This window comes from Epinephelus fuscoguttatus, linkage group LG17 (assembly GCF_011397635.1).
Source record: "Epinephelus fuscoguttatus linkage group LG17, E.fuscoguttatus.final_Chr_v1".
NCBI lineage: Eukaryota > Metazoa > Chordata > Actinopteri > Perciformes > Serranidae > Epinephelus > Epinephelus fuscoguttatus.
Window position 1 is genome coordinate 27,249,363 of NC_064768.1, and position 13,108 is coordinate 27,262,470.

Sequence of the window (13,108 nt, forward strand, 5' to 3'; positions counted from 1 at the left end):
CGCTATAATTAAAGCTCTTGAAAAAGGCCCAATCACCAAGCGTCTTATATTCATGTATCGGTATGTACAGTGCTTTGCAAAAACATCCACCCCTCATCCTATTTTTTCCTGTTTTGTTGCATTACAACCTGTAATTTAACTGGATTTTACTCTGATTTTTTAATGGACCTTACACAAAGTAGTGAAAATTGGTGACGTGAAATGAAAAACTTGTTTTAAAAAAGAGAAAATAATGAACTGAAAAATGGTGGGTGCGTACTGTATGTATTCACCCCCATTGCCATGACACCCCCTTTAATAAGACCAGGTGCTACCAGTTACCTTGAGAAGTCATGTAATTAGACTCTTATGTGCAATCTGTGTCACATGGTCTTAGTATATACGCACCTGTTCTGAGAGGCCCCGGAGTCTGCAGCACCACTTAGCAAGTGGCACCATAAAGACGAAAAAGCTCTCCAAGCAGGTCATGGACAATGTTATGGAGAAGTACAGATCAGGTTTGGGTTAAAAAAAAACCATCTGAAATCTTGAACATCCCAATTAAATCCATCATTACAAAAAAGGAAAAGATATGGGACCACAACAGACCTGTTATGAGAGAGCAGCCCACCAAAACTCAAGGACCAGGCAAGACATTGACCAGAGAGACAACAAAGAGACCAAATACAACCCTGAAGGAGCTGGAAACCTCCACAGTGAAGACCACAGTCTCTGTCTATAGGACAACTTTGAGCTGTACACTCCACAGAACTGGGCTTTATGGCTGAGCGGCCAGAAAGAAAGCCATTGCTTAAAGAAAACATGTTTGGAGTTTGCCAAAAGATATGTGAGACTCCCCAGATGTCTGGAAGAAGGTACTCTGGTCATATGAGACTAATATTGAACTTTCTGGCCATTTGTCCAACTTTATCCTTTTAGAACGTTGTCCCTGAACTGTTTGGAGAGCTCCATGGTCCTCATGGTGCTGCAGACTGAGGCCTTTCAGAACAGGTGTTTAAAGTCATGTGACACTTAGATTTTCAACTAATGACCTAACTTCTCAAGGTAACTGGTAGCACCAGATCTTATTTAGGGGCTTCATAGCAAAGGGGGTGAATACATACACACACACACACCACTTTTTAGTTTTTTTTTTGTTTGTTTGTTTTATTTTATTTTTTGTGGGTCCATTACAAAAACATTCCAAATAAAAAATACATTTAAATTACAGGTTTTTATGCAACAAAATAGAAAAAAATACCCCACCAAGCGGGGTGACTACTTTTGCAAGGCATCGTATACTTGAGGTTTCCTTTGGATGATTTCTTTTTTTTTTATAGAGTTTTATGTGGTTTTCTGCTTTCTTAAAATTATGTATATATCTCTCTATATATCTATATCTATATCTATATCTATATATATATATATATATATATATTAAATGGCCCAATAGTAATGACAACATTTGTAAATACATTTTTTAGCCTATTTCCCATTATTATTATTGTAATAATTTAAAATTGATAAGTGAGAATCTCTGTAAAAAAAAAAAAAAATTAAAAATTGTGCAAATTTAATCGGTATTACCTGGATAAATATTTAAAATTCCAAAATTAGCGTCTTTAGTTTTGGTTTCTGAACATTATCTTTAATAGCATTTATTAAAGTCAGTATTTGACCTGCAGTAGACTCGGCAGTTAGACGACTGTCCACAAGATGGCGACCTATGACAGATGGATGATGACGGTTAACAGGGAGTCCTCTACGTCACTTCCTCTTCCTCGTCCTTGGTGGAATCGGCATCCTCGCTGTTCGGGATACACACATGGCTAAACTGAGCAAAGAGACCAAACAGCGGCTGCAGCAGCTGTTCCAGTGCGGCCAGTTTGTCATCCGATGGGGTTTTATCCCGACCGTGCTGTACCTCGGTCAGTATCGCAGCAGGAGCGGAGGGGGATACGGTGGAAATAACGTTAGCTAGTTAGCTTAGCATACTAGCTAATGGTGTGCTGACACTGCTAGTAGTATCGTTAGCCTACACTTGTAATTGCCCCCTCCCCACTCAGGAGAAGTAATATAATGTATGGTATTTAATGAACGATGGTGTATAATGTGCGTAGATGTGACAGTCATGTGATAAACTGGATGAACTGCTGAATTAATGCAGTAATTGCTAACAGCTGAAGATGAAACTGCTTATAATCTCTCCATGACACCAAGCTGTGACACCCTGATATTAACTTTCAGACTAGTAGCATGGGAAAGAAGGAGAGATGTTTTTGGCTGATCTCTCAGATGGATTGGGGACTTGGTCTAATCTCCCTTTTGTGTGGATATAAAAATATTAAAGTGTTAATCTTGTACTTGTGCATTAAGTCCAGGGCAGTTGGACTTGTAACAAGAACAGTTTTAAACCAAGACATCCATGTGCACATGTATTTTAGCCTCAGATGTCTGGGGCACTGAAATACTAGTTTTGGAAGAAAAATTGGGAAGTTAAGATTTTTGCATGTGTGACGTCACAGCCGGTGGAGTTGCCCTCTGTGAGTGAATCTTCTCTGACTTCAGCATATTGGAAACACCAACGCTGATGTCATACTTTCTCCCCCCTTTCTCTATTTCTTACTCTTGTGTTACGTGAATACTTGAATAACGCTACACATTTCAGGCAACCATGATCAGATTGCATAAAAACACCCGGGTCAATTAAATAGTTAGTCATGAATGAAAAATGAACTAAAACCCTTTGGCGTGAGTACGAAACGAGACATTAAATGACATAATTTTGGGGTTTCGGAGAGACAGACCGACATTTTTCAACATTTTTCAATAAAATGAATAGTCGACTAATTGAAGAAATAATCGACAGATTAGTCGACAATAAAAATAAGCATTAGTTGCAGCCCTAATGAATGTTAAAAGTCAACTAATGTCAAGCTTTTTTGGGCTTCAGCCTTTCTGAAATGAGGATTTTAAGATTTTTACTTTGTATGAACCTCCTTTGAGATATTTGACTCGCCTGATAGCAGATAAAAGTGTCAGCTTGTTTCACCCTAAAACATCTGGACATTTTTAACAGTTGGTTGGACATGTTTCTTACTTTTTACTGACTAAACAAGTACTTGATAAATAAGAAAAACCCAAAGAATGAAAAGCAGCTGTAGCCCTAGATTTAGGGAGTAACAAGTCCAAGCTATCTTTAGTCTTCTAGGAACCTCTCTTTCCTTTTTCTCAAGAATCGGTTGCATCACAGTTGATTTCGTCTATGACTTGTGCAAGGAGCTAGAAAAGCTATCAGGGAAATGATGTTTTCCTTTCTACGTGTGTGTGAGGAGGAGGCAGTGAGTCACATGTGTACCTTACTACATTGCAGTGATATTATCTCAAGGGCCCTCCAACCTTTCCACAGAAATGAGATCTGTAAGACCTCATGGATGTCCGAGCTCTCTCATGCAATGATGCACTTTAATCAAACCAGGGTGCTTTGCAGGGGTAAACTGCTGACAAACTGTAATGACTCAGTGAAACACTTGCTAGGTCATCCAGTGGTGAAAGGATGCATCTAACTGCCAGCTGAGATACAACTTTCAAGTGTGGGCACAACTGCAGTCGTTAAAATGTATTTTATTCTAAGCAGTGGGCTGTAGTATATAGTAAATATGCAAGTTGATTTTCTATACTAGATGCTTGCAGCTAGCTGTTCCAAGTTCTTTTGGATGAACTTAAGTCTGTTTTTGTTGTGTTACATCATATTTCTTTTCTGATATATGCTCCAATATTTCCTTGTGTTTTCTGATTTCCAGGTTTCAAACGAGGAGCAGATCCAGGGATGCCTGAGCCCACAGTCTTGAGGTAAGGATGGATTGGTCTTGTATTTGTGCTTCTTGTTCAGTCATAGATGTGGTTTCAGAAACAGCAAATAGAATGGCGTGAAATGTAACGCCTAAAGGGAGTTTTCACAGCTTTGCACCACTGAAACGTATTTCTTGTAGTCGTGGAATAGTCGAGCTTCCTGTCAAGTAGTTGTTCAAGCTGTTTTAATAACCGGCAGCAAAATGAACTCTGAAGTTCCATGTGTCATAATGCACGTAGTGATTTTGAGAAAAGATTGTAAAATTAAAAGTCTAATGAGTTGATTTGACGCTATGGTTGTCCATAATTTTGGAGGCAGGTAATTCTGCTCCATCTTTTCAATATGTTTGCAATTTTCTGTCTGTTATTTTAAGTTGAAAGAAGAAGAAAATCCGCACACTGAATTAGAGCTCCCAGTAAGTTTTTAATGACTAAAAAAGCAACGTTTCAGGCAACTTCAAAAGATTCTTTTGAAGTTGCCTGAGGAAGACCGTTTGGGTCAAAACGTTGCTTTTTTAGTCAAAAGATTCTTTTGAAGTTGCCTGAGGAAGATCGTTTGGGTCAAAACGTTGCTTTTTTAGTCAAAAGATTCTTTTGAAGTTGCCTGAGGAAGACGGAGAAGAGAAGAAAAAGCAACGTTTCGACCCAAACGGTCTTCTTCAGGCAACTTCAAAAGAATCTTTTAAGTTTACATAGAAAACAAGACACTTACAGACATCTACAAATGTCCTCTTTTACTTAAAGTCCCCAGTCACAAATTGTGTCATGAGATGTGAAAAAGGAAGCTTATATCTTTTACAAGAGTCTTGGGTCTCTCCTCCCACAGTGTATGTCAGGTTTTGCAGCACATCTCTTAAAGGGATAGTTCGACATTTTGGCAAATTCGCCTATTGCCGTAATCCCTATAGTCATATGAGTAGGTACATTACCTTTGATTATCAGTGCCTGTTCTGAGATTGGTGGGGCAGAACTGCCTGCTACTCAGCGCACAAAATGGAGGTGAACGGTACAGGTCCCTCTCTCCCTCAAAACTAATCAAATACACCATCAAATGACGCTCCAAAACACTCTTGTGGACAACTTGTAGCTTACACATTCACCACGCTATGAAATAATCATGTAATATTAAGAAACAGAGTTGTTTTGAAGCCAAATGCAGAGCCGGAACTACATTCCAGACATACAGTACAGGGCTTGACTTTTTTCACAAGGAGCACATGTGCTCCTAAATTGAAAAAGTAAGGAGCGCACAAAGAACTTTAGGGGCACAATGTAAATTGATCAAATAATGTGTTTTCCGTAATAAACGTGATGCAAATAGACATTTACAAGCAAAATTATTTAATGAATTTGTATACAAAATGTACAGAAAGGTAAAATCATCAAGTTTTGAAAAAGTATTGCAATTTAATTTTGTCTTTAATATTATTGTCTTATATATATTATCTTTTCAATATGATTATCTTATATAATGTTATTACTATCCTAAAACATTCTCCAAGTCCTCTGAAACTCTGCAGGACTTAAGCCTCTTTCACACAGAGCTTTCGTGGCGCCCACCGTGGGGTAGGGCGCAGAGGACAGGATTTGGGGGAGTACAGGCTCGTTCAGGAGCTACAGCTCCATGGCTCCACCCTGCCCAGCAGCGGTACCGTGACGAACGGTCCCAAAAGGCCTCTACACATGATCAGCTGAAAAACCGCTTTGCGCTGGCTGTCCCATTGTTTGTCTATGGAGAGGGCAGCAACGCCTGACAAAGCAGCACCGCTACCCTTGGCGTCGCGCACAATATTCATTGTGCCGACAGTGGCTTGGAAAACCACCCATAACCGTGTCACACGGGGAAGAGGGAAGGCGGCTGGAGTTCCTCTAACATTTGCGGTTAGATTATCATATTTTTTTATTGACAAAAATATAGGCTGCTTCGGCTGATTTTTTTATGCGCACATGTGCCCCTAAATATTCATTCATTCATTCAACCTTTATTTAAACTCGGAAATACATTGAGATAGGGACCTCATTTACAATGTAGCCGAGTAAAACAATAAACAAATAAAAGCACTTAGACACAGAAACAACCAAAGAGAAACTTACATAAGAGTGGCAACAAGAATAAAAAACACAATAAAACTGCAAAAAAATAAATAAATAAATAACAGCACCAATAATGAATAAAATACTTAAAATGTAACCCACCATAATCAGGTTAGACAGGAACATCTAGAAATGTGATACAGTTAAAGATTTAAATTGCCCAATGGATAAAAATGATGAAAGTTTTAAATGGTTCTGCAAGATGTTCCACGTTGCAGGTGCACAATATGAAAAACTGGATTTTGCAAGTTCACTAAAAACAGTTGGTACCTGCAGTGTAATCCAATCACTGGATCGAGTCTGATAAGAACCCACATTAAAAGAAAGCATGGCACTGATATAGTTAGGTAAAAGACCAATAAGAGCTTTATAAATAAATAAAACCCAATGTCTTTCACGTCTTACTGCAAGGGAGGGCCACCCAACCTTGGAATATAATTCACAATGATGGGTGTTATAGCTGTCACCAGTGATGAACCTTAATGCAGAGTGGTAAATAGAGTCCAGAGGCTTAAGAGTCGCAGCAGAGGTGTGCATGTACAAAATATCACCATAGTCCAACACTGATAAAAAAGTTGCCTCAACAAGCATTCTTCTACAATGCAGTGGAAAGGAAAGTCTGTTTCTATAAAAGAAACCAACTTTAATTCGTAAAGAAGTCACCAGCTTAGAAACATGATGTTTAAAAGTTAATTTATCATCTAACCAAATACCAAGGTACTTATACTCCCTGACCCTTTCAATATTTGTACCATTGTTGGTTGAAATGATGAGGTTGTCATGGATACTATTTTTTGACCTGGTGAACAACATGAATTTAGTTTTGTCAGCATTGAGAACCAGTTTATGATTATTGAGTGCAACTTGGAGGTCAGAAAAGCAGTGTTGGAGGGAAGTTATGGCTGTGTGTGCATCATTGGCAAAACAATACAAAATGGTGTCATCTGCATAAAGATGAATATTACACCCAGTGACAGCTGAGGTAATATCATCGATATAAAGCGAGAACAGAACAGGCCCCAGGATTGAGCCTTGCGGGACGCCTTTTGCTATTTGGACATAGTCAGATTTAACATTACCAATAGAGACACACTGCTGCCTGTCGCTGAGGTAACTCTGAAACCAATTTAGAGCTAATTCATCAAATCCAATAGAATTAAGTCTTTTTAGGAGCAGTGAATGATCTACGGTATCAAAAGCTTTTGAGAGGTCAATAAAGAGAGCTGCACAATGTTTTTTCTTATCCAAAGCGGTTATGATGTCATTTACAACAAGAGTGGCTGCAGTAATGGTGCTATGTCTTTCCCTAAAACCAGATTGATGCATGCTGAGAATACAATGTGTTGAAAGGAATGATCTTAGCTGATTATTAACGAGAGATTCCAATACTTTTGCTAGGCATGATAATTTAGAAATAGGTCAGTAATTATTAAGGTTGGCTGTTCCACCGCCTTTATGCAAAGGAGTTACCCAAGCGGCTTTCCAAACCTTAGGGACCATGCCATTCGAAACCGAAAGGTTAAAAATATGTGTAATGTAGCTGACCACAATTTGTGCAGCAAGCTTTAAAAAGTAGGGGTCAAGTTTGTCCTCTCCCACAGAAACTTTAGAATCCATAGACAGGAGTGCGTTGGCCACTTCATCAACAGAGAAGGGCTGCAATGAAAAACAAGGAGTTGACATACTATGGGTGATGGGTGAAATATTTTTTACAGTTCGCACACACCTATTTTTAGTCGCAAATGCGAGTGAAACACTCGCACTGTCGAGCCCTGCAGTACTTGCTGGGTGGAGTGATTTCAAACAGTGTATGTTTAGTGCAGTTACTCCCGTCATCAAAACAACAAGTTTGTTTTAGCCTTATTTACCATGCTTGGGTTGTAGGCTAATGTTACTCAACATGGAGGTAACGTTACAGCAGAGAGATTGCTGAGCAAAATACACAACGATCACTTACCACGTCTGCTCGTTTAGTGATGCCTACAGATGGTATGGCAGTATCTTTCAAGAAAAGCGTTTGAATCATTCCTGAGCTTTTGCGCTCCATCCTTTCACTGTAGTCCTCTTGGAGCAAACAAACATTTTCCGGACCATTTTCACAGGCGTGTTGGGGTCGACGTCCAGCACAAATAGCCATTGTTTCATCCTGTCCGTATTTTTGGTTGGTACTATGTCAAACTTGACTCTGCTCCATGTCTTCGGCTTGTTACCGCAACCTTTTACAATGCATGTGTAAACCATGATTTACAACAACACTCTGTAAACTTTCCTCAAACTTTCTGCTGCGTCCAGCTGACGATACCGCAAATGCATGGCTGCAAGCAGTAACTACGGCACTGTCTCAGATACGCACTGTGTCACTCCGCCCAGTGGTTTACTCAAGAAAGTAGTTCCGAGTATTTGCTTCATGTGTCATAATGTTACTTAATTATACATTATTATTTCATAGCATGGGGAATGCGCAAGCCATGTGTTGTCCACTAGAGCGTTCATTTGATGGTGTATTTGATTAGTTTTGAGGGAGAGAGGGGGCTGTACCATTCAACTCCATTTTGTGCGCTGAGCAGCAGGCAGCTCTGCCCCACCGATCTCAGAACAACAGGCACTTACAATTAAAGGTAATGTGCCTACTCATATGACTATAGGGATTACGGCAATAGGCAAATTTGCCAAAATGTCGAACTACCCCTTTAAATTTATTGAGGTTTATGTCTTTTGATATCCCTCCATACTGGTGAATTAAATATTTTTGAACCTCCATTTTTCTTTTCTGTAGTTTGCTATGGGGCTAAAGAACATCTCCACACCGCCGGTCCCCTCCCTTTGTCAACGCCATGTGACCCACCTTTCACTGAAGATCCAGGAAATGGACATTTTCACTTCCCTGTCTATAAATACTCATGCTGTTTCATGTCTGAGAAGTAATGAATGAATGCTATGTGTGGCCATAATGTTTATGGCCACATGTACAGTAGATGCATGGAGATCTTCGGCTACATGGATAGAAGATATTTGGATTAACAAGCTGGATTCAAGATGTCGCCCTGACAAAATATGTAGTGTTTGACTGGACTTTCTGTCAGGATTTTGTTGGTAGTGTGTCTCATTCCAGGTTTTTCCTCTTTTTATTTGTAATTTAAGATTTCTGAGAATAAATCCACAAAGAAATGTCACTCTTGTCTTTATTAGGAGTCACAATGATGCTTCATCTCAAAACAATCAAAACTGGGTCTTTATTGTAAAAAAAAAAAAAAAAATTGTTGAAGAATTCACAAAAAAAATTGTGTGGAAAATCCAGAACATGATTGATCCTTGTGTGTTTCATGATTAGTTAAGGTTGACGTTTTAAATTTTGGAAATTCCACAAATTATGATTAACAGATCACCGCTAACATGTTTTAGTTTTAACTGTTTTTAAAGTTTAACAGTTATATTTTCTAGCCTCCAATGAAAACGCGTACATAAGGAGACTGATCAAAATCTGCATTTGACATCAATGGTTTATTGAAAATAGTTTAAAATGTGTGACATGTTGGAATGAACAAACAAGCTTCTCATTTAAATTAATACATTTTTATTTCTGCATGTGCACAATATATTCCTTCCAGTCACTAACTGGTCACATGTGTTCAAAACACAGTAACAAATCCAGTCCAATAACAATAGTTGTAAATAAATAAGAGCACTATTGGTATAAAATCATCCTTCACAAAATAGGAGATAAAATTCTCAAAAATATTTTCTTACGAATATCAAAATCCAGAAATGAATCAACACTAAAATCATAAATAAAACATGCTTTTTTTTTGGTGCAAGAAACCCACGATCATAGGTTTTCCTATGACCGATAAATAACACTTTTCACCAAGTATAAATAGGTTAAATAAGTTGTGCAATAGTGGGCTATTTAAGCCCTGAGGCCTTCAAGATTTACAGAATCATAGACTGTGACTATACCGCACATACAGTTGGTGCACTCAGACCATGCATTTTCATCATCTCCCCATTTAAAACAAAAACATCTGAGTGTGAGGACAATAACAGTGTTAACGCCACCCAGTTTCCCTGAGGTATTTCTCCATAACTGATTTCTTAATATTCTCATCTTTTCAGCGTGTGTTAGATACCGATGGGTGCCATAGTCCTGACAGCCAGACTTCCTCTGAGCCTCTCCCTTTTATTAATTTGCCTCTTGCTGTCGAGGAGGAAGATGTGGAGCTCGCGCAGGATGCTGTGCGCGGTCATCTTTCTGTGGAAGGTGCTGGGGTTGTCGAGGTCCTTCAGGAGCTGCGTCTCCTGGCTGCTGGTCAGCGCCGTGACCTGATCAGGGTTCCTCATCTGTGGGGCAGAAGTGGCGGTGGAATAATATGATTAAGCAGTCCGGTATCATAATTACTAACGAAGAATTGGATCTAATTCATTACAAAGTCATCCGCGATAAGACATGATGAAAAAGTTTTGAGCTGTAGGAAACACTGATTGACATTTTTCACCATATTTTGACATTTTATGACTCAAGAAAATAATCAACAGATTAATCAACAATGAAATTAATTGTTAGTTGCGGCTCTTATACAAAGTAGGTGAGATATAGTTTGACTGAAGCGCCTTGGAAGTCAAATGGTTACTGTACATGCCATGTCAGTGTAACATCACTCGTTTGATTACAACTGTGGGACCTCTATTGCATGTCATACACCTCCTTCTTACACTACTCGTCATCTTTCCAGTAAAGGCAAAAATGCCACCAAAAAACAACAACCTTACATAAATGCTTTGGTAATCTTAAAATGTAATGCATAATAATGTAACATTGACCGGAGGTATTTTGCTCAGTAATAAGTATGTTTTGTGATTTATCTAAATCATTCTTCCACTACTGGCTTTAACAAAGATGGTAAAAAAAAAAAAGGTGACAAAGTACGAATTAAAATGCGAAAGGCGACTATGCAGCGTCTCAGACCCACCTTTCCTTTGGTTAGGCTGACCAGGAGGCCGCCGTAGTATCTGACCTCTGAGCAGATCAAGCTGCCGGGGTACTCCTTCTCCACGTGCTTGAGGAGAACTGTGTATTTAAGCACACCTTGGACCAACCGGTGGAGACAAGACTCCTGGAGAGAGGAAAGAAAATCACTGTTTAGCGCTCAGCCTCACCCAAACACAAGTTCCTTTAATTAGTGCAACAGCATGACGAGGGAGGAGACACTCTACCTTGCTGAAGTTGGAGGAAGGGCAGCCTGCTGGAAGTGAGGAGATTTTGTAGTGCTCCAGAAAATGATATTTCACCTCATTTTGGAATTCATCTTCAAACTAACAGAGGGGAAATGGTAAAGGAAAAACAGGTCAAGAGTGTGCACCTGCTCCAGTGCCATCTTTAAGATGCTGTGGCACTCATGTTGTTAAGGTAGTGCAAAGATAGTGGTATCTTGTAAAACTAGACAACCTAAGGCATCCAGTAAGGGGGGGGGGGGGGGGGGGCAGATTAGATCATGTAAAAATAGTGGCAGCTTTTCACATCAAATGCAAATGCAAATTGATCTTGCTTGATTAACCTTGTGTAAAGGGCCAAATACATTTTGAAAGTCAAGCCAAGAGCCTTGAAAATTGTTCCCCAGGCCATGATTGGCCCCTGGGCTGGACTTTGGACATGCCTGATTAACACCATGCCATACTAGCTTGCTGTGAAAGGGGCTAAATACTGCTCCAAAGTTAGGTTAGATTTTGGCGAAGGGAAAAACTTGCATGGTCGAAAGGGTCCTTTGAACTCTGACCTATAGATTTCTGAAAATGGACTCTTTGGGTACCCACAAATCTCTCCTTAAGATGAGAAAGCTTCCTAGCAAAGGTTTTGTTCCTTACAAGCAATCTACTACTTAAATATAAAGTTGTATATTTCTCTTTCAAGGAAAAGGACAACCAGCCTATAGATTACTACCCAACCCACCAGTATTCAACTCCGTATATATTAATATATATTATATATATATATATATATATATATATATATATATATATATATATATATTTCACCCATACTACTACAGCGAAATGGCATCCCTGAAATTTATAGATTTTGGTTTTGTTGTGCCACCCCAACCTCTTCAATGGCCCCATCTGGCCACCTCTACAAAAAAAAATCTGATCTGCTCAGAAATTGAGACCCTTGTCATTCAGCTCTAACTTTAAAAACATTTTGTGACATTATTGGAGGATAAAACGCTTACCTGCTTTTCGTGGCGTTTAGTTGCGCCAAGGATGGAGTCCCAGACCGGGGAGGCGCTCAGGAGGTCAGGAGCCGCCACCTCCTCTTCACCTGACGGGTCACCTGTCGGGCTGTCGGTGGGCGCGTCCTCCACTGGAGCTCCGGGGGCGCACAGGAGCAGAGCCGCCAGGATCACTGCAGAGAGCATGTACGCGTCTGTGCGGAGAGGAAAAACGTGAATGAATGAATGAATGAATGAAAAAGAGGAAGAGGCACAGGAAACGTGCGCACCACAGGATGCAAATCACTTACTGAGTGTAGAGGGCATGTTGCGCTGCGGGGAAGCACTTGGTGAGTTTCCACTGATGCTGAGGGCTGCAGGGCCAGGAGAAGTTGCCTTGTCGTTGCAAAGGGCTGTCATTTTATATTCTTCAGACAGGAGGGATTTCCCGATATCTCCCTACAACAGGCACGGAATCAAGAGTTTACGTCAAGCATCCGGTCCGGGATCCCTCCTGTGGTTGATGTTGATTTTAATAAAGAGGAGTGTCGGGAATCTAATGTCGCTACTCTGGCTGAAATTAAAGAGTAAGTCATGGATTATTGGAACAACAAAGTACGTTTCAAACACACACACACACACACACACACACATACACACACACACACACACACACACACACACACACACACACACACACACACACACTATCGGTTCTGACAGTTCTGGAGAAAAAAAAATCCCTATGATATTTTCAGCCATGTATTTTAAAGGGAAAATCCACCCCAAACCATAAAGTTGCCAAGCAGTATTCCAGTGAGCTGTGGGGGGAAAATCAGCATAGATTAAATAAATAAACAGACAGGAAGCCACATTTTCAGTGGATTTTTAATTTCAAGCACACACTGAAGCACTAATAAGGATTGGCTGCATATCCCATGTGAATGGGGGTCAGCTTAGACAATGTGAAAAAAAAAACT

The 13,108-nt window shown here is 39.8% G+C and overlaps 2 protein-coding genes across 2 annotated transcripts; one reads left to right on the forward strand and one right to left on the reverse strand.

Moving 5' to 3' along the window:
* Positions 1-1,755: 1,755 nt before the first annotated feature.
* Positions 1,756-9,098, forward strand: tomm7 (translocase of outer mitochondrial membrane 7 homolog (yeast)). The gene is made up of 3 exons (XM_049603148.1): positions 1,756-1,907; positions 3,783-3,831; positions 8,702-9,098. Exons 1-3 carry the CDS (start codon positions 1,805-1,807, stop codon positions 8,715-8,717), a joined length of 168 nt encoding a protein of 55 aa, XP_049459105.1. The 5' UTR covers positions 1,756-1,804; the 3' UTR covers positions 8,718-9,098.
* Positions 9,099-9,932: 834 nt separating this feature from the next.
* Positions 9,933-12,455, reverse strand: LOC125905248 (interleukin-6-like). Its single transcript, XM_049603149.1, has 5 exons — positions 12,440-12,455; positions 12,150-12,343; positions 11,137-11,235; positions 10,893-11,036; positions 9,933-10,263 (listed from the first exon to the last, which is right to left on the reverse strand). The coding sequence occupies exons 1-5, from the start codon at positions 12,453-12,455 to the stop codon at positions 10,045-10,047; spliced, it is 672 nt and encodes a 223-aa protein (XP_049459106.1). The 3' UTR covers positions 9,933-10,044.
* Between the last annotated feature and the right edge of the window lie 653 nt (positions 12,456-13,108).